At 41.4% G+C, this 26,305-nt stretch overlaps 2 protein-coding genes across 3 annotated transcripts in view; one reads left to right on the forward strand and one right to left on the reverse strand.

Moving 5' to 3' along the window:
- The window catches only part of LOC308386962 (lysophosphatidic acid receptor 6), a 222,117-nt gene extending 209,201 nt beyond the window's left edge, over positions 1-12,916 (reverse strand). The window contains exon 1 of the mRNA XM_080866805.1: positions 12,869-12,916. The gene's annotated coding sequence lies outside the window, so the exon portion shown is untranslated. The remainder of the gene's footprint in view (positions 1-12,868) is intronic.
- mink1 (misshapen-like kinase 1) overlaps positions 181-26,305 on the forward strand; it is a 31,209-nt gene continuing 5,084 nt past the window's right edge. Inside the window, exons 1-23 of one of the 2 annotated variants that reach the window (XM_080866802.1) lie at positions 182-1,593; positions 6,364-6,429; positions 6,853-7,035; positions 7,124-7,234; positions 7,892-7,982; positions 8,076-8,206; positions 8,293-8,347; positions 10,880-10,958; positions 12,187-12,362; positions 12,456-12,525; positions 12,610-12,820; positions 17,203-17,310; positions 17,912-17,998; positions 20,666-20,842; positions 20,930-21,100; positions 21,373-21,639; positions 21,944-22,023; positions 22,141-22,244; positions 22,345-22,436; positions 23,545-23,696; positions 23,805-23,922; positions 25,794-25,910; positions 26,175-26,286. In XM_080866802.1, coding sequence (XP_080722928.1) covers positions 1,537-1,593; positions 6,364-6,429; positions 6,853-7,035; positions 7,124-7,234; positions 7,892-7,982; positions 8,076-8,206; positions 8,293-8,347; positions 10,880-10,958; positions 12,187-12,362; positions 12,456-12,525; positions 12,610-12,820; positions 17,203-17,310; positions 17,912-17,998; positions 20,666-20,842; positions 20,930-21,100; positions 21,373-21,639; positions 21,944-22,023; positions 22,141-22,244; positions 22,345-22,436; positions 23,545-23,696; positions 23,805-23,922; positions 25,794-25,910; positions 26,175-26,286 — 2,815 coding nt within the window. In that variant the 5' untranslated portion in view covers positions 182-1,536. Of the gene's footprint in view, positions 1,594-6,363; positions 6,430-6,852; positions 7,036-7,123; positions 7,235-7,891; positions 7,983-8,075; positions 8,207-8,292; positions 8,348-10,879; positions 10,959-12,186; positions 12,363-12,455; positions 12,526-12,609; positions 12,821-17,202; positions 17,311-17,911; positions 17,999-20,665; positions 20,843-20,929; positions 21,101-21,372; positions 21,640-21,943; positions 22,024-22,140; positions 22,245-22,344; positions 22,437-23,544; positions 23,697-23,804; positions 23,923-25,793; positions 25,911-26,174; positions 26,287-26,305 lie in introns of both variants that reach the window. The other variant, XM_080866803.1, reaches the window with a different exon arrangement.

The following is a 26,305-nucleotide window of genomic DNA, read 5'->3' on the forward strand; positions in this document are numbered from 1 at the left end:
TTTAGCCTTAAACGTGTATCCAGTGACCCAGAAGGCCAGAGCAGGACAGGTATGCCTAGGGATGATCTTAGCTGTGCAGCTCAAACAAGACCGAGGCAGCTGCGTAGGCTGAAGTCCACTGTAATTTCGGGTAATTTGTCCCTGATGAAGCACCGTAGCCAGTCGAGAAGAGAAAACACTTCAGGAGTGTTGCGTGCAGCCAATCGTCAGTACAAACCCAACAAGACTACATCTAGGCTGCGAGTGGGAGGGAGGAGTGGACTTGGGAAGCAAAACATGGCGAAATAACAAGTTTGGCGGCTATACCGCAGTTAGAAACTGCACCGATTCTAGCAGTGGCGGACTATGACTGCAAGTTCATAAAATCTGGACGCCGGAGATCGACGGCAGCGCTCAACTTTGAAGCGTCGAGTGCTCAGGCTTACAAGTATTACGGTGGCTGCCGATAACACAGTGCCTGCTCGTCTGCCCGTGTTTTCCCCCGGAAGGTTGGCAGTGCTAGGCGCGACTGTCAACACAGAAAATGGATGAAGAAGGAAAGGGAAAGTTTATTCTGGAAAAGACAATTTAGCTCGCTAGCCTAGCTGCGTTAGCCAGCCGGCCAGTTAAACGTTAGATTAACCGCACACACCTGACTCGCTATTCGGATTATTTGTGCGCTCTGGACGAAACCCGGGGGGCGAATTTAACTCGCGTTAACAAGTTTGACAACTGCAGCCGCAGGGAATCGCATTTGAAACGAGGCCCTTTTTTCCATTTTTTCCTCCCCACGCTCCTAATCTGTGACAAAATCCCGGGAGGTTTAAGGCCAGCAGTGAGAGCCTGACGGTCGGTTCTGGTGCGGTGCGGACGGACCCGGGGACGCCATCACATCAGACGTTGCGTTCTTAGTAAAACAATCACTGCGCTGCTAAACCGTAAATAATAATAAAAAAAAAAAAAAGCATACTTTATCAGTGTAAGTAGGAATGTTTCAGTAGCACACAACACCTGTCTGGTAGTTGTTTTTCTTCTTCTTCTCCCCCCTCGGTGACACGCATCGGTGTATCATATGTGAGATTAGCTGGGATGTTGGAGAGCAGGGGAGAAGCGGCGTCTTGTCAAAATGAACGCAGCATGGTGTTCATCAACAGCGGAGGTGCTCTGCATTTGAAACCTGCCAGTTGTTAGATCGATATCAAATGGGCGGCTAACAGCAACGTTGACAGCCTGTCTAAAAAAAATCCTACTTTTTAAGTTGCATGCGATTTGATTAGCTGCCGCAGGCGGCATTAATGTAAAACAAGTGCGAATAACATTTACAGCTTTCGGTCAGAGTTGACGTGAGCTAGCCAGCTGGGTGCGTCTGTCCGCTCTCTGCGATGCATTTGCTAATCTAAGTGCTACAGCTCCTGCGTGTTGGACCGCCACTTTGCTGTATTTCCCCTGGGTTTAGGCCGTTATAACCTCGCGTGATCGGCCGCTTAAATCCCCCTTAAGCACTTCTTGTCAAATTAGTGGCTAACTTATTAGCCAGCGTGATAAGTTTCGCCAGCTATGTCTGAAAACGCCCCCACAAGAAGCCTGGATGACATAGACCTCGCAGCTCTGAGGGTGAGTATTGTTATTACCAGATAAGTGAATTGTAAAATGATGGCAGACGGACTCATTAGATATTATGTCATATGCCAGTTCGCCTCAGACACAAGCACGACCATTGAACACCCACGCGAAAAAGTTAAGGTGGGATAAACATCAATCGGCCTGCGTTATAGCAGTACAGTCTGTACACAAATCCTCCAAGTATATGTTGGGATTTCTCCCTTAAAGGACCACCTTACCCTGCCCTGACAATGTTAATTTGTTGGTTTGGGAGGAAAATAAGCACCAGTATCTATAAACACTGGGCCACTGTGTGATTACATCATGTAATGGGAAGGCTGGTTTATTTAAAGAACATTTTGTCTTCTGGTGGTATTTTTTTTTTATGGAGGTTTATGACTCCATAAGAAAAAGGCACATCTGTGTCGTTCTGATAACATTCTAATATTGTTGATATAATGTAACATATCAGACTGTTCGTGAAGAAATTAGACCTGGTGTTTGTTCCTTTTGTATTTTAACTGGTGTCCCATTAAAGTCCCCAGTTTGAAAATCCTAACTTCTGCAACATTAGAAACTCTTCGAGAGTCAAGAAATCTGTCACATCCCTTTTAACATTTTGATAATGTTTGACTGACTGTTGAATCCCCATCTACAGTTAAAGTGATCAAAAGGCTACCCAATAACTCCAATTCAAACTATGTTTAAAGTAATACCATCATTTTCTTGACAAAGTAAGATTCATAGTTTCATAGGATTCCCTCTGAAAAAGATGAAGAATTTCTAGTATTTCAGTGTAGCTCTCACATGGTATTGGGGCTAAACAGATCAGGATATTTTACCCAAATACTGATTGTTTGGGCAGGTTTGTCCTGTTTCCCTGACCTTCTTCTGAGGTTTCACCTGGAAATTTCACCTAAGCCTTCACTAACAACACAGGCAGATGTGACCTAGTTTCTAAAAATTGTAGTAATTATTTAATCTTGCACTTCATTTAGTAATAATTTATTGTGTATTTAAATGGTGGATCTAGTAATTTAAGTAGCAGTTTGCTTATAAGAACAGTTGGGTAGGTGCAAAAAATGACCCAGGATTTGTTGCCCACCACAGCTGAGATGTGGAAATAAATAGTAGTTTGTTTGTGATTCTATCTATGGCTGGGTATTCCACTGAAGAAAACTGACCGTGTGATGGCTGTGGCTCAGGTGATAGAGCAGGTTGTCCATTAAATGCAGGGTTGGTTGTTTGATCCCGTGCTACGTTTCCTTGGGCAATACACTGACCCCAAATTGTTACATGACAGCTCTGCTACTATTGATTAATGAGTGAAACAGAACCAGTAAAGATGCGTCTTAGAGAATTTATACTTAATGCTGCACTAGATAATAGTGATTAAGCAGGTCAATGACTAGTCATTTATTTTGCTAAGGTTAAGTTACTGGTGTGTTTAAACAGGGAAAATAATATTAATTTACCTAATTGTTTTTCACATCTTAGAAGTTTCACCACCAAAATCTACATGATAAGCCACCAGAATAAATAAGTGTCGAATTGTTTTTGTAGTTTTCTCAAATGACAGTTTAAAATTTTATTGTAAACAGATATTTTGTTTACTGTCACTGTAACTCACCATCACTCATATATTTAAATTTATCCAAAAGGGACATTGCACTATTGTAAACATGAGCGTGAGAGCCATTTAATGTAAATATGCCAGATTTAGCTGTATAAGCTAATTTTCCTCTGCAATCCATGGCAGGTTGATAGCACTGATCAACATTAACAGAGCCATGTAACATACTGAACAGACATTAAGTACCACTTATTGTATAAAACTCACAACAAAAAACAAAAGTAGATGCATACAATCACAAAAACATAGACGTATGCGTCAGATTATGACAGCATGTTTATTTATTCTTGAGCTTTAACAGTCGTGTTTTCCTCCCCAATAAAGGTTTTTCAGGGTATGTTTAATTCAATATTTTTGCGTCAGTTTTTTACTGGCTAGCATTCTCCTTGTTACCTGCCTCGCATTACAGCATATCTCTGGTTTTACCATCACTCCTTGAAAAACGTGATAACTGTTGGCAGGACAGTGAACTGCGTCATCCACATCTGCGCAAACAAAAGGGGACCTCACTCTTAGATTAAAAAAAAAAGCGTTTGAAATTATTAAATGGGCTTTAAAAAAAAATCAGTGGCTCAATCACAGCATTTTTCCAGAAATTTGCTACACAGTACAGAAGAGGCCCAGCATTACATAACAACAGTTCACTGCAAACAGGCATCAACAAATTATTTATGCAGAAACACTTACATTGCCAATGGACTGGTTCTTATGTAGGGCTTTTCTACTCTGCCTGAGCACTCAAAGCAATTTATACCGCTTGCCAACATTCACACAAATTCATACAAACACTTTATTCTATGTTTTTTAAGTGTTTTCTATCCAACACTCACACTCTGCAGGATGCATTGGAGCGGAACTTGGGGTTAGCATCTTGGCTAAGGCACGATTTGGCATGCGGACTGGAGCAGCCAAGAATCAAACCACCAACCTTCCTCTTAGTAGATGACCTGCTCAGCCTCCTGAGCAGCAGCCACTAGCCAATATGTAGAAATTGCAAATGAAATTGAGGTATTTTGTTACATTGCTACAGTCAAAAAGTCAATCACCTTAGCCACCAACAACAATGACAATAATAAAGTTTATTTGTATAGGATTTATCGAACCCAATGTTACAGTGTGCTTCCCAAAAATGAAGAATAGACTTTAGAACAATAACAATACAACAATAGACTAAATTAAAATAAGCCATGCAATACTCAATTGTCAGTTAGGTGAAAATGCAAAGGAGGAAAATAGCTGTAATATTAATGAAAGCTCTGGAATGCTTGATTTGCACTTTCTGAAAAGGTTAAAACAAATCTATAGCCATTTCCTGTAATTTTTGTTATTCTTATTTTACACACATTTGATGTGTTATTAAATTGTAATAACACAATAAAATTGTTCCCTGATTCTAATCGCTGAAGGCACGCGATGAGTTTTGATTTTGATGATTGCTGCAGGTCTGTAACCACATCTTTTTCTTTTCTTAAAAGACATCCCCTCTTAGCGGTGTTGACATTGCAGGAAATGGGTTTTCCTTCCTCTTTAACCATCACCACTATATTTTACAGTGCATACTGTTAAACCTAGCTTACCATCTTGACTATTTGGCTCAATTATGTGCGTTAGTCACTGAGGTTCCCCTCCTTGTACATGGGTACAGCCACATGGTTACAACCTCCCCCTTCTAGCCTAGTTTTACTGACACCTTGCTTGTTTGGCGTTCACTGCTGACACTTTAATTGACTTTTTGCTGGTGGTGCTACTCTTTGAACATCACTGTATCCTTCCCCTTCCATCATATCTTTCCTCTCATCCCACTCTGTGCTTACGTGGGCGAAGATGCCGTCTCTGCCTCGCCACCCACTCTATCGTTACATTGTTGCCTCCCCTCCTGTTTTGCGTTACCATTTCCCCACTTTTCTGTCCTCTATACTTAACATGTTTATCTCATCATATAACCATGTGTATTGAATCTTTGGTCACTTCCCCGATATACTGCCAAGTTTTCCCAATCATGCTGTTCTTTATCGTAATTCCTTGTCCTAAAGGAAAATCTTCACCTCCCTGTTGAAGGCGTAAAAACCCCATCATTGGAAATGGATGAAAGCAGGATAGGTCATGGTGTACAATCTAAACCCAAAGCAGCAGTCTCACCACCCACACATCTTCTTAAAGCCATATTGAAATTGCATGAAAGTGGAACTGCTTGTCATTTCCCTTGTCTCTTGGGGGGGAGGGGGTTGCATAATTGAGTCAAAGCAACCTACTCATTATTAGTGTCAGTGAAATATGTGTTCGTGGTACTGAAACACAGAATGAACAGATGAAGAAAAAAGGCAAAAGTTTTATGTCAGTATTGTCAGAATCTGTCTTTGTATATCTAATCTAGTATCAATATTTAGTGTCTCTGAGTGTCTGCTTCCTCCGTGTAAAGTTTTGTGGGTGGCAGAGAACACTGAGTTTAGATCATTTGTATGGAAATATGTAATTGTGATATTGTCTCCGGTGTACACAGTAGAAGCCACTGGGATTGCTGTTATTTGTTTTTGTCTGTGGTCTCTGTTCTGCACAAGCCCATGTGCTTTATGTGGTTTTATGACACTGTTCTTAAGGGGTATAGATCTGTAGCTACGCTTACATCTAATGATAGTACACAACTTCTGAAATTGCAGTCATAAAAAAAAACTACACAGATCTTTCTTTGTCTTCAGCGGGGCCTCAGCATTGTTTTGTTTTCAGTCTCGTGCTAATTTAGCCTTTGTGCTAATATAACCGCTGGTTGATTGCAGCTGTTTCAAGAACAGGTGAGGTTTAGCAGGGTGCTAGTATTTAAGGGTTAGTCTTTACCCAAGAAATATGAGCGCAGCAACATGAAATACAACCTGCACTTGGGGTCAGCATTGAAGTGTAAATGTGGAGGATTCAAAGAAGAACAAAGCAAGTATCACCCACTTAAAAACAAAAATAAATGTGGTGAGCTTTGAGTGCAGTCATTTTAATTTTGCCTTTTCCCAAATGTTGAAAAAGAAAAGTGAATTAGGTTTGTTTTTGTTGAAATGCTTTGTTTGTCTTTAGTATGTCAAGCTGATGTGGATTAAATGATGTATCTTAATTGCTCTGCCTGTCTACTGTAAGTCATTTTAAACTGCTGCTCTCTTTACTAGGATCCAGCAGGAATCTTCGAGCTGGTCGAGGTCGTTGGCAATGGCACATATGGACAGGTGTACAAGGTGAGCCATGATGCCCTTGTGACATATGAGTAATGCACGAATTCTAATGGAGAATAAAAAATTCAGTGCCTGAATTATCACTTGTGCATTGAGTGAGCATTTTGGATTGTTGCTGCACAGCCTCCTTCAGTGTCTGTTCTTTAAACGTTCTGTACATTAACTTCTTAGATTAAAGCAGATTTAGTCCACTGTCATGTCAGTGAAAATTTCAGCTATCAGGCTGTTAAATTTCAAGTGGCAGTGACGGGAAGATAAGGCACTCTAGTAAAAGGAAATGTAAATTAAGAACAGGAAAATGATGTGAAGAAGCAATTAGCCACACTTAATGGACCAAATTCAAAGAGTTCCAGAGAGATAGAATCCAAGATTCACTTTAAATATTACTGATTAGTGTTAGAATGATTCAACTTGCTTTTTGTTCAGGGACGTCACGTGAAGACGGGCCAGCTGGCTGCCATCAAGGTGATGGATGTTACAGAGGAGGAAGAAGAGGAGATCAAAGCTGAAATAAACATGCTGAAAAAATACAGCCACCACCGCAACATAGCCACATACTACGGTGCCTTTGTCAAGAAGAGTCCGCCGGGACACGACGACCAGCTTTGGGTCTGTCTGCCACTGTGTCTGGGCTGATGGTTTAATGGTTGCAAGCCTCATTAATTGTTCTAAGTGAGATGTGTTTGTTTCCTCATAGCTGGTGATGGAGTTTTGTGGGGCGGGGTCAGTGACCGACCTGGTGAAAAACACTAAGGGCAGCTCTCTAAAGGAGGACTGGATTGCTTACATCTGCAGAGAGATCCTAAGGGTGAGAAATCAAGAAGCCATGTTTAGCCACAATGCCAAAGGGTTGACAGACCACATTCCTCCACATACTAGTGAAGTTTTGTCATGTGCACAGTTGTCACTTTGTAGTGTCAAAGTCTGTCCAGAGACAGATGGACCAATAAACACTTGGGAAAGTCACCTATGCGCTGGTTCCCACAGAAGTACATTCCTCCCTGACCAGATTTTTTTGTCAAGATAAGGCACACACGTAGGCAAAGTCAAGGTGAAAACAAAGCCAGCTGTGGTAGCAGGGCAGGTGAATGCTACTAATTACAGCTTTTATACAGTACGCAGGGTTGTACTACACCATTTCACAACCTCAAATCCAACTGTTAAGCCTCATGTGTGACTGTAATTTTGCACATTTGTGATGCTATCATGTTTTTAAGAGCAGCCCAAAGATGTGTGGATAACGCAGAAAGCCGATTAAACTGCTCAACGCTGCTATTGTGTTAGTGCTTGTCAGAGCAGGTATCTACAAGGCCACATTTTGCCAGGCTGAGACACACACACACACACACACACACACACACACACACACACACACACACACACTTGCTGTTTTGCCACTAACGTGTGTGCAGCAGAGCTTGTTACATACTGATCTTTTTTTTTTGTCTTGTTTTTATATGAACAGGGTCTGTCTCACCTCCATGCCCATAAAGTTATCCACAGAGACATCAAGGGCCAGAACGTTCTGCTAACAGAGAATGCAGAGGTCAAACTGGGTATGTTAGTTTTGATAGTGTGCATTACTAAAGCAGACCCAGTCTCGGACCCTTTTCTGTCTCTTATTTCTCGTTTCTTTATGTCACTTTCAGTCGATTTTGGGGTCAGCGCCCAGTTGGACAGGACAGTTGGGCGAAGAAATACCTTTATTGGCACACCGTACTGGATGGCACCTGAGGTCATTGCCTGCGATGAGAATCCTGACTCCACCTATGACTACAGGGTAACACCAGCCACAGTTTTGTTTATGTGCAGTATGTTGTATGAACAAAGTGCAAGGCTGACCCTGGGCCCCTGTGTATTTTGCAGAGTGATATTTGGTCCTTGGGAATCACAGCTATTGAGATGGCCGAAGGAGCTCCTCGTAAGTGTCTTTGTAACCTTTGCACACTTTTTTGAACCAGTTTTTGCTAAATAGTGCATATTAACATAGCAACAGATAACTCATAATTTCAAAGCCCTTTCTGCAAGACGTCATGAATGAGCCTGTCTTGCATATGCAGCCCTGTTGTCTGTATCTTCAGATGGACGGCTGACTCACTGTAATCAAGGTAGTGAAATGGTGAGCTGCCAGTTGGCTTGTGGAGGCTGCTTGTACAGATCTCTCCGGTCTGCTTAGCAGGGAGGTTTGTCTGCATGGAAATTTGGTGTTAAATGCAAAGAAGCAAAGAAAAAATCTCACTGAAGAGTAGCAGCTAAAAAGTTTGGTAAAGAAGGTGTCGAACAGTAGCTCAACACGAGTAGCTTGTAGTGCCTAGTGCGCTCCTACATTTGATAAGTGGGTGGTTGTTTTTAAACTGATATATGTGCAGAGTTTTAGAGTAGAAGACTCGAGTCATTCACTGGCTGGTGTGGTTTTGTGACACCATTCAGTATGAAGTCTACAGAAAACTGGTGTGTAAACTTGAACCCTTTAGTGAAACGTTGACATCACGAGTGCAGTAGTTCCTTCTTTGAGATGAACAAAATTTCTATTTTCAGAGTAGAGCCACTGCTGTCCCTTTAGACCATTCTGAAAGTTCAGAAAGCTCCTGCAGATCATGATGTTGCTGCTGTGAATGACACGCGGCACACAGACCAACTGTCAAGATAGTGTTGTACCGTGATAAATTATGCAGCATGTACTGACTGTATCAGGGTGATAACTGAAGTTTGGTTGCCACTAATAAAGCGATCAGCTAGCCTCTATTTTTAAAAATGGTTGCTTTTGATAGTAATGCTGAAACCATTTGTCAGTTGATTTTTATTTATATTATAAAGTATAGTTTGTATAGTTGGCGTATATTGTCAAAATACTAGAATTTCAAACTCAGTACTGATACCCAGAAAAATGCATACAGATAGAAGAAGCATTTCTTTTAATGGAGGTTAAAACAATGCAAATGATAAGATCAATAACACTGATTAAGTTGTCTGCTATAGTGTAAAAAAAAAATACAGGAACAACATAACTGTGCGTGTGTGTTGTATATCAAATAGAGATTAAGTAGGTTAACAATTATAACTGTTTAAAACTTCAGTGTTGTTGAAACGGGACCTTTCCCGACCGCTCGATATTCCTCCTGAAATGTTGTTTGGTGCTGTGAGCGTCAGCTACTTTAGCTGTTAGTGAGAGGAGGGGCTGTGTGCCTGCCTGTCTGCAGCAGTGCTGTGTGAAGTTTTGTGTCGACTGGAGGAGGCAACGATGGCACTATTTATAGCAATACAAATGAGTATGTAATAGTAATTTTGAGTATTGATTAGTATAATTGGTGTCAATTTAATATATATGTTTTTTTTTTAAATATAATATTGCCAATCCTAAATGCAAGACAGGTTTTATGAATCTGTTAACACCTGCTTAAAAGTGTAATAAAAGCATAATAACTATGCTAAAGCCCACACTGGCCTTGGCTCTCTTTGTTATATTCTATAACAACATGATGGGCATTATAGTCAGTTATTAGTTCTGAATGTTGAATTTGCTCTTTATTACCGTAATCAATATTCTTCCAAGTAAACATTATTCTTAATTAGGTTAAATAGTCACAGTAGTAGTTAAATATCTGCACTTGGTATTTTTATTTCTGTACTGATCACATGACCTAAATTTACTGGGAATTCATCCATCATCAGCAGGGTTGGCGAGGATTCTGTATGATATTTGTCACAGTTTCACTGGGATAGCTTTATTGTGCCGGTTCTAGTAATGTGCTCACGATCCTTGCAGGGTGAATCAAAGCATTGGTTGCACAGTATGCTCACTCCTTGCTCATCTTTAGCTTTTTTTTTTTTTTTTTACCTCCTAAAGGTAATTGTTTGAGTGTTGAGCTTTTGGACTGTCTGTAGTAAAACACTGAAAGGGACAGCGGCAGGTAACCGTTTGCACAAAATAATTTCTACTCCCGGGAATTTTTAGAAAAGTGCCAACATCGTGTCAGTGGGTGAGCCATTTCTTTAGTGCATGTTATATGGAGCATGTTCTCACTGTGATTCCTGTGGTTCGTGCATACTTTAAAATGCTGAAATGAAAATTTCCTCTTTCCTGCCTCAGTCACGTTGGATATGTCCTAAAGACTGTGTTACAAAAGCCTATTTACTGTGAAAGTCTAAAGCTAACCAGTCAGGTTTAGCTACCTACCTACGCTGGGAACACAATGACTCACAGTCCTTGTTCTTACATTCAGTGTAACAATAAGCCTGAGGCACTGGGAACGATTGGATAACAGCAGCTGTAACCATGTTTGAGGATGCAGAAAACATGTATAATGGTGGCATGTGTTATTCACAAACTGCCACATGTGGAAGTGGATGATACTCTAACATTACCCTCATTCTGATGTGCTCTTTGTTTTGTAAATCGACTCACAGCATGGACGGAAAGATTTAACCCCAGTAATCTCCTTTATTTCTTTAGCCTTGTGTGACATGCACCCAATGAGAGCCCTCTTCCTGATCCCCAGGAACCCCCCTCCAAAACTTAAATCGAAGAAGTGGTGAGTTATCAGCCTTACCAGTGCCTTATATCAAAGTGTTTGAAAAGCCTCTTTTTTTCTTAGCGTGTGTTGGATTGTGCATTCAGTAAACAATGTTCTAGCATATTTCCCTCTGTGTAATAAACTGGTAACATACTGCCTCACTGCAGGCTTTGTAATTGTTATCACTTTGCATTAAATTGAAATAATAATTCAATAACTTATGAACTACAGTCAACAAATAAGCGTAGTCTATTGTGATGGCAAAGAAGTAGGTCAGTGCAGGAGGGCACGGTTTACATCTGATGTAGTAGTGTAGTCACTTGGCGTATCAGGTTACTGCTGTATGTGAATGGAAACGTGTGGATGGTACAAGAAATTGAAGGACGGTGTCTAGTTTCCAAAATCTTGTGCATCAAGATAAATTGGGTGCATTTGCAATAGCTGAATCTCCCTCACATTTCAAAGCATTAAAGGTCGCGCACTTGTTCTCCTTATGAGCCAGATTTGATTGCTTGCAAGCATTTAAACTAATTTGTCATGTTTTCTCCTACCCGCTACTTTTCCTGCTAGTCGTTAATGGACCCACTTAGTAGTGGATCTACTTTTGCTCACGCAGGATTAAAAATGCAATGTTTCTTCCACAGTTTTTATAATTGTCATGGAAAAAAAAAAGCTGCTGCCAATGTTCTACCAATACATGAGTGTTAAAAAAAAAAAGAAAAAAAAAAAGTAGGGGACGGAGCCAGGTGCATGATCAGTTGAATACAATGGACATTAATGACCTGATGCACATACCAGTAATTACACAGTTACTATACTGTGCTGCATTGCATTATTCAACAGTGATCATGTGGTTTATGGTCCTATTTTAATGAAACAAACAATCGTTAATCACATTGTTTGTTTATGTCCTTTTTTTCTTTTTCTTTTTTTAACTGGTTAATCACAGCGACTAGCCCCCCCATCAGTGAAAGTAATTTTTGAAAAGGCAATAGTCACACAATGGTGCTAGCATTAACCGCAAAACTTAACAACTTAGTTCACATTTGACTAACAGAGGAACATTTCTAAAAAGGTCTTTTATTTCTCAAATACTGATAAAGATTATTCCTACCCCGCTATATGTGAAAAGATCCTCTTCAATGTCTCATTGTTGTTGAATCTGTATTCTGTGCAGTACTTGTCCAACTATCAGCTTGCCTCCTGCTCAAGTTTTCTTATCTTCTAACCTTCCTCATCCTGCCAGGTCCAAGAAATTTATTGACTTTATAGAGAGCTGCCTTGTAAAGACATATCCCAGCCGGCCATCCACGGAGCAGCTGCTCAAGCATTCCTTCATCAGGGATCAGCCCACTGAACGCCAGGTCCGAATTCAACTCAAAGACCATATTGACCGTACACGCAAAAAAAGAGGAGAGAAGGGTAAGCAAGTGTAGCACCAGCTTTGTAGAGTGTTCACAGACAGTCAGCAAAAAAATTCACATTAGAGTGACTTGAATTTATTTTTCCTTACAGAAGAAACAGAGTACGAGTACAGTGGTAGTGATGAAGAGGAGGACAATCGTGGAGATGACAGAGAGTCAAGGTAATTTTAGCATTTCTGTCAAAGGACACTTATTGACTTGTTTGAGTTTCTCTTTTCACTCATATCTTGATTTTTGGTCTTCAGTTCAATCCTCAATGTGCCGGGTGAGTCCACCTTGCGGCGGGACTTCCAGCGTCTGCAGCAGGAGAACAAAGAGCGCTCAGAGGCTCACAAGAGGCAGCAGGCCCAACTGGCAGCTCAGCGCCGGGACCCCGAGGAGCACAAGAGGCAACTGTTGCATGACCGACAGAAACGCATCGAAGAACAGAAGGAACAGCGTCGCAGACTTGAAGAGGTAAAATTCAACCTTTTGAAAGGAAGACTCTAACATTAAGAGATATACAGTGGGGCAAAAAAGTATTTAGGCAGCCACCGATTGTGCAAGTTCCCCCACTTAAAATGATGACAGAGGTCAGTAATTTGCACCAGAGGTACACTTCAACTGTGAGAGACAGAATGTGAAAAAAAAATCCATGAATTCACATGGTAGGATTTGTAAAGAATTTATTCGTAAATCAGGGTGGAAAATAAGTATTTGGTCACCTCAAACAAGGAAAATCTCTGGCTCTCACAGACCTGTAACGTCTTCTGTAAGAAGCTTTTCTGTCCCCCACTCGTTACCTGTATGAATGGCACCTGTTTGAACTCATCATCTGTATAAAAGACACCTGTCCACAGCCTCAAACAGTCAGACTCCAAACTCCGCCATGGCCAAGACCAAAGAGCTGTCGAAGGACACCAGGAAAAGTATTGTAGACCTGCACCAGACTGGGAAGAGTGAATCTACAATAGGCAAGCAGCTTGGTGTGAAAAAATCTACTGTGGGAGCAATCATCAGAAAATGGAAGACATACAAGACCACTGATAATCTCCCTCGATCTGGGGCTCCACGCAAGATCTCATCCCGTGGGGTCAAAATGATCATGAGAACGGTGAGCAAAGATCCCAGAACCACACGGGGGGACCTGGTGAATGACCTGCAGAGAGCTGGGACCAAAGTAACAAAGGTCGCCATCAGTAACACACTACAACGGCAGGGAATCAAATCCCGCAGTGCCAGACGTGTTCCGCTGCTGAAGCCAGTGCATGTCCAGGCCCGTCTGAAGTTTGCCAGAGAGCACATGGATGATACAGCAGAGGATTGGGAGAATGTCATGTGGTCAGATGAAACCAAAGTAGAACTTTTTGGTATAAACTCAACTCGTCGTGTTTGGAGGACGAAGAATACTGAGTTGCATCCCAAGAACACCATACCTACTGTGAAGCATGGGGGTGGAAACATCATGCTATGGGGCTGTTTTTCTGCCAAGGGGACAGGACGACTGATCCGTGTTGAGGACAGAATGAATGGGGCCATGTATCGTGAGATTTTGAGCCAAAACCTCCTTCCATCAGTGAGAACTTTGAAGATGAAACGAGGCTGGGTCTTCCAACATGACAATGATCCAAAACACACCGCCCGAGCAACAAAGGAGTGGCTCCGTAAGAAGCATTTGAAAGTCCTGGAGTGGCCTAGCCAGTCTCCAGACCTCAACCCCATAGAAAATCTGTGGCGGGAGTTGAAAGTCCGTGTTGCTCGGCAACAGCCCCAAAACATCACTGCTCTCGAGAAGATCTGCATGGAGGAATGGGCCAAAATACCAGCTACTGTGTGTGCAAACCTGGTAAAGACCTATAGTAAACGTTTGACCTCTGTTATTGCCAACAAAGGTTATGTTACAAAGTATTGAGTTGTATTTTTGTTATTGACCAAATACTTATTTTCCACCCTGATTTAAGAATAAATTCTTTACAAATCCTACCATGTGGATTCATGGATTTTTTTTTTTTCACATTCTGTCTCTCACAGTTGAAGTGTACCTCTGGTGCAAATTACTGACCTCTGTCATCATTTTAGGTGGTGGAACTTGCACAATCGGTGGCTGACTAAATACTTTTTTGCCCCACTGTATGCTCATTCGTTTCGTTGGTGGGAATTGGAATGATACCCATCTCATCTCTGTGCTAATCTGGGTGTCAAAACAGGAAGGTTGGCATAACTTAGCATATGGACAGAAAGCCTGACCTCTCTAAAAAAACAAAAAGATCTGTACACAGTGAAACATTTGCTCTTGTTCCTCCGTGTGACTGTAGAGGGTTAGTTACAGCTCAGACCTGCCCCTAAAATAAGCTGAGACTTTATCTGTTCCAGAAGTTGGGAAATTATTGTGTCATAGCTGCCAAATCATTAAGAATAATTAAATATAACCTATAACAAAACTTGAAGAAAAAAATACAAACACGATCAAATGAAATACCCCAATGAAGTCAAAGAAACTGCTTGGTGTCACTTCTACACTTTAGGTTTTGTATAGATTAGAAAAAGGAGATGCTACAGCACATTCAGAATCCCTGGTAGGTGTGTTTTTGAGCATTTGCCAGTCATTATGCTAATCTGGTTAATTAGTAGCTTAAGCTTCATGCTTATCCCACAAACATGAGTCTTACAGCAAAAGAGCAGGTGGGCATTTTCGCCCAGCTGTCACTGGGGGCTGCTGGATCTGGGTTCACTGTTTTACTACGACTAAAACTAGTCGGAATAACAGGAATTCCTGCATAGCACAGCTTGATTAATGTTTATCTTTTCGTAGCTTATTTATTCGTGCACGCCACTCTTTTAGGAAGACGGCCTTCTAAAGCGAAACAATCTAAAGCGAATAAAGCAGTAATTTTAAAATAGTCATGATGTAAAATATTTACTGCAGCTTGTCGTGGGAATTGAGACAAGAATCATTTCCTGTGATTGAGAATTGAACTTTGAAATGGATTCCACCTTAAATAAGAACGAGGAAAGACTGATAAGGAGGCCCGTGTTTTTTACAAGTGCTCGTTCTTTTCTGAGATATTAATATTGTGTTTACTCCACATTTGCACAACCGCTTTGCTGCTTATCATCAGATTTGAGTTGTTAGTTTTGATTAATTATGGTGATAATATTTATGAAATGCAAACACATGTTTTGTTCGAGATGGAACAAGAGCATGTTACTTTGAGTTGCCTCCACTCTTGATCTTCGATCATTAGAAATGTGCACGTTTTACTACCAGCTCATGATACAAAAACATTATGCAATATGACAGCACATCTTAATTCAAGCAGTGAAGCTATGTAGTTCATTGTCTGTCCGTACTTGTCCTTCTCTTTTAGCCACATAACTGTCTCTGGTTGGTCCTTTTCTTGCTTTGAGTTTGATTTCAGTATGTTTGTTTGCTTTCGGCAGTGGCATTTTAGATTTACTTCCTCACGCTGTCTGCGCATGCCGTGTAACTGGCATGACTTACAAAAGCACATGTAAGAGTAACAATGTTTAAATACTTTAGATGTTGAAATTGGCCAGTGAGACAGACACATCAGTACACTCACCTGTCTGTCTCGATTTCACAACCTACGTGACTAAATAACTAGTTATAAGTACTGAACTAAGCTCAGGTCACCTTGTAGACTAGAACAAAGTATTCTGAAGTGATGGAGTTTACAAAATGTATTGTCATTATGCTTTTTTCTTCTCAATTTGAGAATCGATGATTGCTCAATTACATTAGTGATAGTGACCCAAGATCGAGTGCTCTACACTAACCTTACCTCAGCACTGAGGGCCGCTTGTGTTATTTAATAATGTAAGAAAACCATTTATGTGTGACGAGTGGAAGAGGATGAATGAATGGAGTTTTTGCAGTAGAGCAAAAAAATATTAATGACCACACATTTCCAGATCTGAATCACTGGAAATGAAATATTCTTATGCTTTTTATTTTCTTTCAGTACCTTCATTCACAATGTTTCGGCCCTGAACAGTCTTTCACTGTATATTTTTAGAAGTACAGCATTGTACTTCTAACAGTAGCTGACATAGTGTTGATATATCCACCCCTTCAAAGCTTACAGACAATAAATTGTATGAAAATGTTGTCTTTGTTGCACGGCATCTGAACTTCCTTTGAAGCTGACACACAGTCAGGATTTGACAGGATGTTATGTTAGACATTATTAATGAAAAGGCTGAGCATGTTGCTAAATACTTTGAAAGACATGCCTGCATAACCCAGTGAATTAGAGATGGGGTGGGGGGGAAATCTGTGAAATCTCTGGGGAGTTCAGTAGGATTTGATGCACATGTTAGCGCACCTACACTGCTGTTGTTGCTGTAATCGTTGTGCAACATTGGTACAGGGTTATAACTACAGCGAGGGTGCGTTCTAATGAATCTTCACCTCCTTGTCTATCTTATTTACCTCTTTTGTTTACCGATAAAGTGTCAGCGATGACTGAGTGTACGAGTGCGTTTTAGTGCCACTGCCAAGTCGCGGGGGCTCTCGTTTCCCCACAAAGAACAAATCTTTGCGTTTCAGTCTCTGTTTAGAAAAAGGCAGATAAAAAGCGCCCCCAGTCACAAGTGGAAAAACTGTCACTTCAAGTTTGAATCAAAGCAGTACACTGAAAAGATGATTAGGATGCATTAGGTGTGTGTTTGTGAGAATGACTCACAGCTTTCTTTCTCTGCCCTGTACTTCTGCAGCTCTCACCCCCACCCTCCTCATATCTTTGCAGGGGAGAATTTTCTTAACAGTAGGCTAATTTCTCTGTGCAGCCACATCCTCTGTGCTCATTACTCTTTTTCCTGTCACCCTTCTCTCCCAGCAACAGAGAAAACAGGGAGAGATGGTGAGGCAGCAAGAAAAGGGTCCCCATCGGAGACTTGACGATATGAGACGGGAGGAAGATAGGAGGCTGGCAGAGAGGGAGCAGGTAACCAACCACAGGAGGAGTGGGATTGCAGTCGGCCAATCGGAGCGAAGTGTAGGCGTGTCCAGCGGCAACACTGTGCAGGTTGCTCTGGTGGTGAAATTCCAGGAGTAGGTTGCCATAGCAGCAAGGGTCTAAATTAGTGTATTTACTCAGAGATGAGTTTTCTGTGGGTGAGCTCTCTGCGCCTCTTATGCTGTTTCCAGTCTACCCAGTAGAACAAGAGTCTGGCATCATGGCACAGTCACCTTTTAGTGCCAAATAGCCCCTTTTTAAAATATCAGTCTGGTCCCTTAGATCAGTCACAATGTCGTGATAAATATTTACATTTACTGCCATTCATTTTAAATCTAGACACTTCTCACGGTCTCTGACAGTATGTTTTAATGGTCATATGATTAGTCTCTGTTGCAGCTTCTTAACATGGGTGGTGACTGTTTTGAGACTAAAATTGTTGATTTTAATCCATGCAACACATGGTTTCTGTTACTGGATTGATATTACATAACTCTGCTTCTATGGTCTTTCCCCTCCCCCAATCATGCTCTCATTCCTCCTTCATCACCTCAATGTTTATCATTCCTCCCTTGTTACCTTTCCTCAGGAGTTTATCAGGCATAAGTTAGAAGAGGAGCAGCGGCAGTTAGAAATCCTCCAACAGCAGTTGCTTCAGGAGCAAGCGCTGTTAATGGTAACTAGTCCTTATTACTCCTTAATCATTTCCTCTTCAAACTGCAGAGACTTGCACATTCATCTCCTGGTTATAATATATTGTCTGAAAAGGAGGGCAGCTTTTTTCCAAACCAAACACTGCAGTGTTGCAAGCCTGCTTGTGTTTGGGTTTAGATGCTTTTTAAATGGAATAAAAGTCAGAGATGAGATGTTTTTGTTTTTTTTCTTTCTCAATCAGACTATAAAAGCTCAGCTTGAGTTTGTAAGATTCTACATGTGGAGCACCTTGATGTAAATAAGCGGTTCATTTTCCAGAATATGGATGTAGCTCCCACAGTATTCCGTGTTATTTAAAAGACATGCGGTGACCTAGATTTTGGGGGCAGTTTTCATTGTATAATGATATCTTGCGCACACTGAAGGGTAGAATCGCTGCACTCGTGGCATCTTTGTTTCTGCGTGCACCTGTGGAGCGTAGGAGTTGCTGTCATCAAGACTGAAGCCTTTGTTTCTGTTTTGTAGAGTGGGAAAAATAATCCTATCCTATTTACTTTAGGCGTCAGGGAATTTCAAATGCTTTCTCATGTCTTGCACAGAGCTCCTGTGGGTATGTAGGTCTTCACAGGGAACCAGAGCACAAGGCTGAAAACAAGTGCGCTATCCTTCCTCTGGGTTTGGCATAAAAGGGGCGTTTATGTGTGTGCTGCACGTAATTGCCCTACAGTGCAGTGAGACAAAATATTCAGGTGTATGGGCCTTGTAGGCCAAATTTCTGTGGATCACAGTATTTACTTCTAATACATCCAGTTTGTTCAGTAACTGTAAGCCTACCTCCAGCTCACAATTGGAGTACATCGTCAAATAGCGAGCAGCATTCCTCTCTTGCTATTTTAAATTAAGTCTAGGTGGAACATTAACCCAGTAGGAATGTTTCTGTAGTGCCTTAAAAAAAAGTTGTGAAAAACTGTCTATTAACCAAAACCATTAGTCACAAGGTCATAACCCCAACTTCTTGAAATCTGTGACAGTTGCAGGATGTTTCCAGTCAGCCAAATTACATTGTAAGAAGGTATTCACATCGACAGCTACACGGATGTGAACAACACTGAATCCTTTTGAATTTGACATTTCAAAGTTGATTCAAAATGTGGTCTGATCGTTGATACAATTATTGACGAACATATTCTGACTAAAGTGATAATGCACAAACGGTCACAATTGTACAAGTTTTCATGAAAGCGCTGAGTGATCAGGAAGGAAGAAGTGAACTCAGCGAATGGCAGAGGCTCTTTTAGCGACAGCAGCCTCCATCAGATTGTTTCTGTTGCTGCTTTAGATTTAACCAGTCAAGAAAATGAACTTGGGACCAAACCTCCTACAAAGCAATTTTTGTTTCATCAATATGTTTAAAAAAAGTTTATTCAACATGCCCTAAATACCTCCGCGGGGTTAAGATCAGGACTTTTAAGGAAATTTATTATTTTCAAACATTCAAATGATGCCTCACAGGTGGGATGAGGTTTTGGCATTTTTTCATAAATACATACTTGTGCGTTTTTGTCAAAAAGTGGCATGAAAATGAAACAAAGCAAAGAAGAGATGAAAGAAACACCGTTCAGCGTGGTTGTAACTGTTGATGTGCATAATTTGACCTCCAGAGGGCGCTCTGCAACTTCACTGCCAAAAACACAAAACTCTGTTCTTTCTCCGTTTTCCTATAATCATCTCCTAGATGAAGATCAGTACAGTTTGAGTAATCAATGTAGAGAAATATGACACTCCCAACTATACATAATCAGAGAAACCCCCTGCTGTCCACGTCATCCAAAACAAGCTGATTCTGAAAACGTTGTCAGTTTGCGAATGTTTAATTCTTTTATTCTGATGTTTTGGTTCCTTATCTTGTTATGTGATAAACTCCTGAACAAATATTTCATATAGACAGTATTTTTTTTCTTATAACAGGATTGTTATAATACAATTCATTTCTCTGTGCAAACCTCTACATAAGACGTGTAAACAACGAAGTTGTTTGCATTACCTTTAGAAGGCTTTATTTTCTTCAACTGCTGCAAGAAAGCTGTAAATTCATCCCTGTCTTAATTTTTTAAAAGGCCTCTTGGCCTGTAGTGTGCATGTATTCGCTTGACGAAAGAAAATTATGGTTAAAACTGCTCTAACTCAATGCAGCATCAGCTGGCCTGTAAATCTAGTGCTCAGTTGCCTGTAAGGACTCCGTTACTCACTCTCGGTTGAAAGAAAACTGTGAAGTTTAGCCTATGTTGTGGTGACTCATGGTAGAAAGTCTCATTTTAACCTCCAAAGCTTTGACTTCTCTGTTATTTCATGTTTTCTTCTGAATGCACTGGCCATCAAAAGGGTTAGAGACCCATGCCTACAACTCAATAAAAAACCAATAAGTCAGATGACTCATTTTTGCACTGTCTAACATACGGCACAAAAGCATTTAGCTACAGACCTGATCAATATTATTTTCATGTGGGCTGGTAATTGACTGAAATAGGAGCACTTGGATATGTTAAAGCCCTAAACATGTGTTGTCTCTGGTTGAAATCAGGTCCGGTGTATTATCATTGCATCTGCTGTAATCTGCAGATTTGACTTGTGCTTTTGTGTCCAGTCTGAGGCAAGCAATGTCTTAAGTGCAGTGTTTCTCTCTGCTCAGGAATATAAACGCAAGCAGCTCGAGGAACAGCGTCAGTCTGAGCGGCTGCAGAGACAGCTGCAACAGGAACATGCCTACCTGGTGTCTCTGCAACAACAGCAGCAAGACAAGAAACCTCAGCTTTACCACTACAACAAAAACCTGGAGCCCAACAACAAACCGACTTGGGCCCGTGAGGTACCAGCATTCCGGCATTTTAATCATTAGACAGTAAAAGCAGCGAACACTACAGAGTAAATTCTCCTCTCGCACGCCTTATTTCAGGTGGAGGAGAGAAGTAAGCTCAACAGACAGGGCTCACCCAAAATCTGCACTACTGTCTCCGACACTGCCATCCAGTCACGCTCTGACTCAATCAGCCAGTCAGGAGCGGTCCAGTCTGCGCAGACCCCACCGATGCAAAGGCCTGTTGAACCCCAAGGAGGGCAGGGCAAGGTGGGTGTTTCTGAGAGTTTGAAATAATAATCTGCCCTTAATTGGAGCAGATACAATTGCTTTATACCTTCCTATTTCTTATTCCTCTGCTGCCTTCAACTCAATTTTTTCTTACCTTATTTATGCCTTCTTTTTCTTCTTTTCCCTCTCAAAATCACCTTGAACTACAAATGCGACCATTCACCCTCGCTGCGCCTGCCTTCCTTTTTCGCTCTTCTTTCCACTGCTGCGCTTCCCTCCCGGTGTGCTGCTGCTGCTCCTGTCCCCTGCAGTTCCAGATGGCTCACTTGGTTCCTCTGAAGCCTTATGCTGCCCCTGTCCCTCGCTCTCAGTCACTCTGTGACCAGCCCACTAAGACCATGTCCGCCTTCCCTACCCAGGATCCTTCCCTGACCCCCACACCCCGCCCTATCCACTCCAGAGAGCTGGTGCGTCAGAATTCAGACCCCACTTCTGAAACCCAGGCACCACAGGCACACCAAATCAGAGAGGATCGTGGCCCATGGATCCGCCTGCCAGATGTAGAACTTCCACCCAAGGTAAGATTCAGCAGCTGCTTTGGACTCTGTAGTCGGCGTCCAACCTAAGTTTGAACTTTTTTGTTACCTCAACTGTTCACTGAGCTGCAGCTATTAATGAGACATTAAATGCGTACCTCATAGAGAAGCTGCTGGTAGTACGTTGAGCTCATTTGCTTACATCTAGGGAAGACTCGACCAACTAGGAATAAATTTGCATGATAAAAGCTGTTGTGCATCTTCGAGTGGTTGGTCTACAAGACACAGTCTTCATGAAAGTTGTTGCTGCCTGGAAAATGTAAGACTTTGCCATTGTTTTTCTTAGATTCCACAGAGGACTGCGTCTATCGCCACAGCTCTCAACACCAACCTAACCTCTGGTATAAGGCACCCAGTAAGAGCCAGGTACTGAAGACATGCTTTGATCTGAGATTTCTTTAATTTTGGTGGCTTTTTAATAGGATAAATATCTATGACAACTTGATTTAATTGATTTTTATCCTCACTCTAACCTCATGGCAGCAATCCAGATCTCAGTCGCAATGATCGCTGGGAGAGAGGAGACAGCATGAGCATCATATCCAATCTTCCCCAGACGGGCAGTTTAGAGAGGCATCGCATCCTCAGTGAGTTCCCATCTCCCCAGTGCCATTTCTCAGCAGACTGTCTTTGCAGTAAGCGTATTTTCAGAAGCATAACTACTCTCTGTGACGTTGTTATTTTCAGGTTCCTCCAAAATGGATTCGCCCATTCTCTCCCACGATCCTCGTCACAAGCCAGGAGAATCTCGAACCTCCTCCCGGCCTGGGCGTCCTGCTGTGAGTGGCTGTTTCCTCACTGTGCCTACTTGTATAGCCAGCTTTAACAGAACTCAAAGGGGTGCTCGCCACAGACAAGCATCTGTAAAATAAAAAAACACACTAACGCGCTGTGCTTACGCTTAGTTTTAAATTAAATGCACCTGTTCTGTAAATGAATTAATAGAAAACTAACTCGAGGTTTTCTCTTCACTTCAACTTTACTCCTGAGCCAGTACTGATATATGCTGCTCCTTTTCTTTCTTTCTTTTTTTAAATCCCTATTTTTTAACTTTACCTTAAATGTGCAGAGTTACAAGAGAGCTATAGGGGAGGTTAGTATCAATGTCTCTTCTGTGCTTGTGATGCTCCTGCATGACTTGGTATTTGCATTTACTGTCAGTGTTTGTACAGAATTTAAGGCATGCCCTACACTGCCTGCTTTCATCACGTAAATCTCATTTTATTCTTGGAATAAAATGAACTTCCTTCTGTAAAATCCTTTCTAAGGACTTTGCATGTATTCTGTTGCAGTTTGAACACCTTTCACTAAACACCTGCATCCATTATGAGTCATTTGCATCGCTGCTGTTTTTCAGCTCATCATCCCGATGCCTGCCTTACCAGCTGTCTTTGGATTGGATTGTTTATCAGTAGTACATGAAGTGTTTCCCATAGAATTAGATTTATGTGTGGCAGCAGCAGTTTTCGCTTTGGGAAGGTGTGCTTGTGTTGAGCACACAAAACGAAGCACACACGCGTTTCAAGGTTTATTATTAAATATTATTGTTTATTAGGCTAGTGTTGCTGTGTAAGATCTGATTTCGATGGGACCATCTCAGGCCGCAGCTTCGACAGCTCTGTAGGCTCGTCGAGTGACCCTCACTCACATGCTTCGCTCTTGAGATCCAGCTCACACTGGATCTCACCAGCTGCAGTCCAACATGGTGAAGTCCAGGTCTGACTGGGCAAACGCCACTGCGACAGCGACCTGGTCTGTGTGCCACTAGGAAAAAACGATATACCAAATAAAGGCAGTATATGGGAAACACTTGCATACTGTGTAATGCTGTCGTGTTAGCTGCTATTTTCTTTGATAGCTGAGATTATGTGCAATCCTGTCTGGCAGGACCACGGCCTCTTTGCCAAGGAGCGTGCCGAGGAGCCGCCAAGACCTCCAGTCAAAGCCAACGATTACTCGTCCTCTTCGGAAAGCAGCGAGAGTAGCGAAGAAAGCGAAAGCGGCGAGGGAGCAGAGGAGGAAGAAAGCCCCACAGATCGGTAACACCAACTAATACTTACAATTCAGGGATCAGTGTGAGCTTTGCTTTTAAATGAAGAGTAACCTGCTTGTGTAAAATCAGCATCCTACATCCTTTTTGATTTCAGCCACAGAGATGCAGACACTGATTCAGTCAACACCATGGTGGTTCATGAAGATGAGGGCGAGGCAGGAGAAGGAGAGCAAGCTGGAGGCTATGGGGATCAGACCATGCTGGTACAGAGGGTGAGTCATCTGTATATGTAATGATGCTTAAAATGCATTGAGTTCACGGAGAAATCAACACAGTTTGTGTCACAGAATATTGTAAAGCAGGAAGACAAGAGCCTCTGGTCCACGTCAACAGTGTTATACTTTTTTACATATACAGTGTATACAAATGGCCAAATAAAGAAGACATTATGTAATGTGGAGTCATTGTACATGCACAAATAAATATGTTGGCAGCTTTCAGATTTCATCAATGCACTGAAAGCAAAGAAGATTCCACATTTTGCACCAGTGCTTAACAAGCACTCGCAAGTGAATCAGAAACCGGAACACGTACAACACTGTGTCGCGTAACAGTGGACTGCGAGGTTGTGAAACCACAGCTTCTGTATTGCACAGCTGTTGTTAGTAACTTTAATTATTCTTTTCTTTTAACTCCTTTTATTTTAGTGTCTATGTTGCCTGAAGACAGCCTTTAGCCAGCCCGAGTTAGATTGTCAAATGTCTTTTGATTTTTTTTTTTTTGAGAGACAGCCATGACAGCATGTGTCTTCCAGATGGCTCATAATGAGTTGTCACTTTTAACGAAGTGCAGTAGTTTTGTGCATATGTGTGTGAGTTTGAAAGTGCACAAAATGTATATTTGTGACAGGCCACAGTTATATAAAAGGAGGACATTTTTACCATGATGCCATCGATTGGTTTCTAATGTTGTGTTTTGAAGCCTCGAGAATAGCGTTTCTATAGTCTCCATTTCAGTTAAAAGAAAAAAAAAAAAGGGATGTGATGGGGAGGAAGGGAGGGATGAAATGAGTCTATCCAAGATAATTCTCCTTTTTGAGACATAGTGGGACAAAGATTTACAAACTAGACTTAATTTTTTATTCAGTATGACCCAAAACAGCTCATCGTTAACTCATGAGGAAGGTTTACAGAGGTCCAGATAATGCTGATTTCACATATGCTTCTGTAGGACAGAATGTCTTTTTGCAACCACAATTATCACCATCTGGTAGCCTTCAGGGTTAAGAAACTTCTGCACTGGCTTCATTTTACTGACCTGGAAGCTGCGTCCATGTTTTATACCATCTGAGGGATACTAATGATCACCAGGGAAATATATGGTGCTATTAAATAGTCTGCCATTGGTGCTAAAATGACATACACAACACACTGAGCACACAGAGGAAGAATGTTGATTGCTTTTATGTTGAATGCTTTCAGTTTTTAATGCAAATCCTAAAACCATTTCCAGTGACAGCACCACATCCCTCTGCGACACATTAGAACAGTGACAGTCCTCCAGCCTGGCGGGGCACGTCAAATATTATCTTGACAGGATCACATTTTATAGCAGCGTGCAGATGAGATTCTTCATTCATTCATTCCCGAGTATGTGTAAGATACCGTTTTGAGGACATATAGGGTGTAATTTATCATAAACTTGTGAAAAAGTTTATGATAAATTTGTATTTAATGAATAGCTTTTATGGCTGTGCATGTAGGTTCCTGTCAGTTTAGACTTTTATTTTCTTTGTTACTCATTTTCCTTAATGTGGCTTTTAAACAGCTCATGCATGTTCAGTTTTTCCTGAAAGAAATTCGACTGGGAAAGCATCCAGTGGTTGTGCATGACAGAACCTTTACAACTCAGATAATGATTTTGGGGTCGTTCACATAATGGAGACAGAAAACTGCACGATGTCCATTACTGATTGTTACAGTATTGAACATTTAAAGTAACTTTTCAAAGTCAGAGTCACTGTTTATGTGCTAAATGTTTCTGAGTAACTGGTGCAGCAGATTATCCTAATCTGAGTCTGTCATATCATTATGTAATACTTAATAATTCTGTTTGTTTGTTTTGTGTTTATTTCATCTGAAAGACCCCAGAGAAGCGCAGCCATAACGGATACACTAACTTGCCAGATGTGGTGCAGCCCTCTCACTCCCCCACTGACTCAGCCACTCACTCCTCTCCTGGGAAGGACTCTGTTTACGATGTAAGTGTTACTGATGCTAAGTATATCAGCCCTAAATTCCTCCTCCCCCCTCCCTCCCGATGTGTTCCACATTTACCATCAGATCAGTCACGAAGTTCACCCATAACTGAATGCATTTACAAATATCAGTAGTGCAGCTCTTAAAGCTGTTTTGATGTCACACAAGCACTTAAAACACTTGGAGATGGAAGAAAAATACATTTTCAGAAGAAATGTAGACTTAAACAAGAATATACAACTAACACACACATCCTGTTCTCCCAGTATCAGTCCAGAGGTTTGGTTAAGGCATCTGGCAAATCCTCTTTCACTACCTTTGTGGATCTGGGGATGTACCAGTCACCAGGAGGTACAGGCGATAACATATCTGTCAGTGGTGAGCGAAATATTCACTA

Source organism: Rhamphochromis sp. 'chilingali' (assembly GCF_963969265.1).
Source record: "Rhamphochromis sp. 'chilingali' genome assembly, chromosome: 19".
Lineage (NCBI taxonomy): Eukaryota > Metazoa > Chordata > Actinopteri > Cichliformes > Cichlidae > Rhamphochromis > Rhamphochromis sp. 'chilingali'.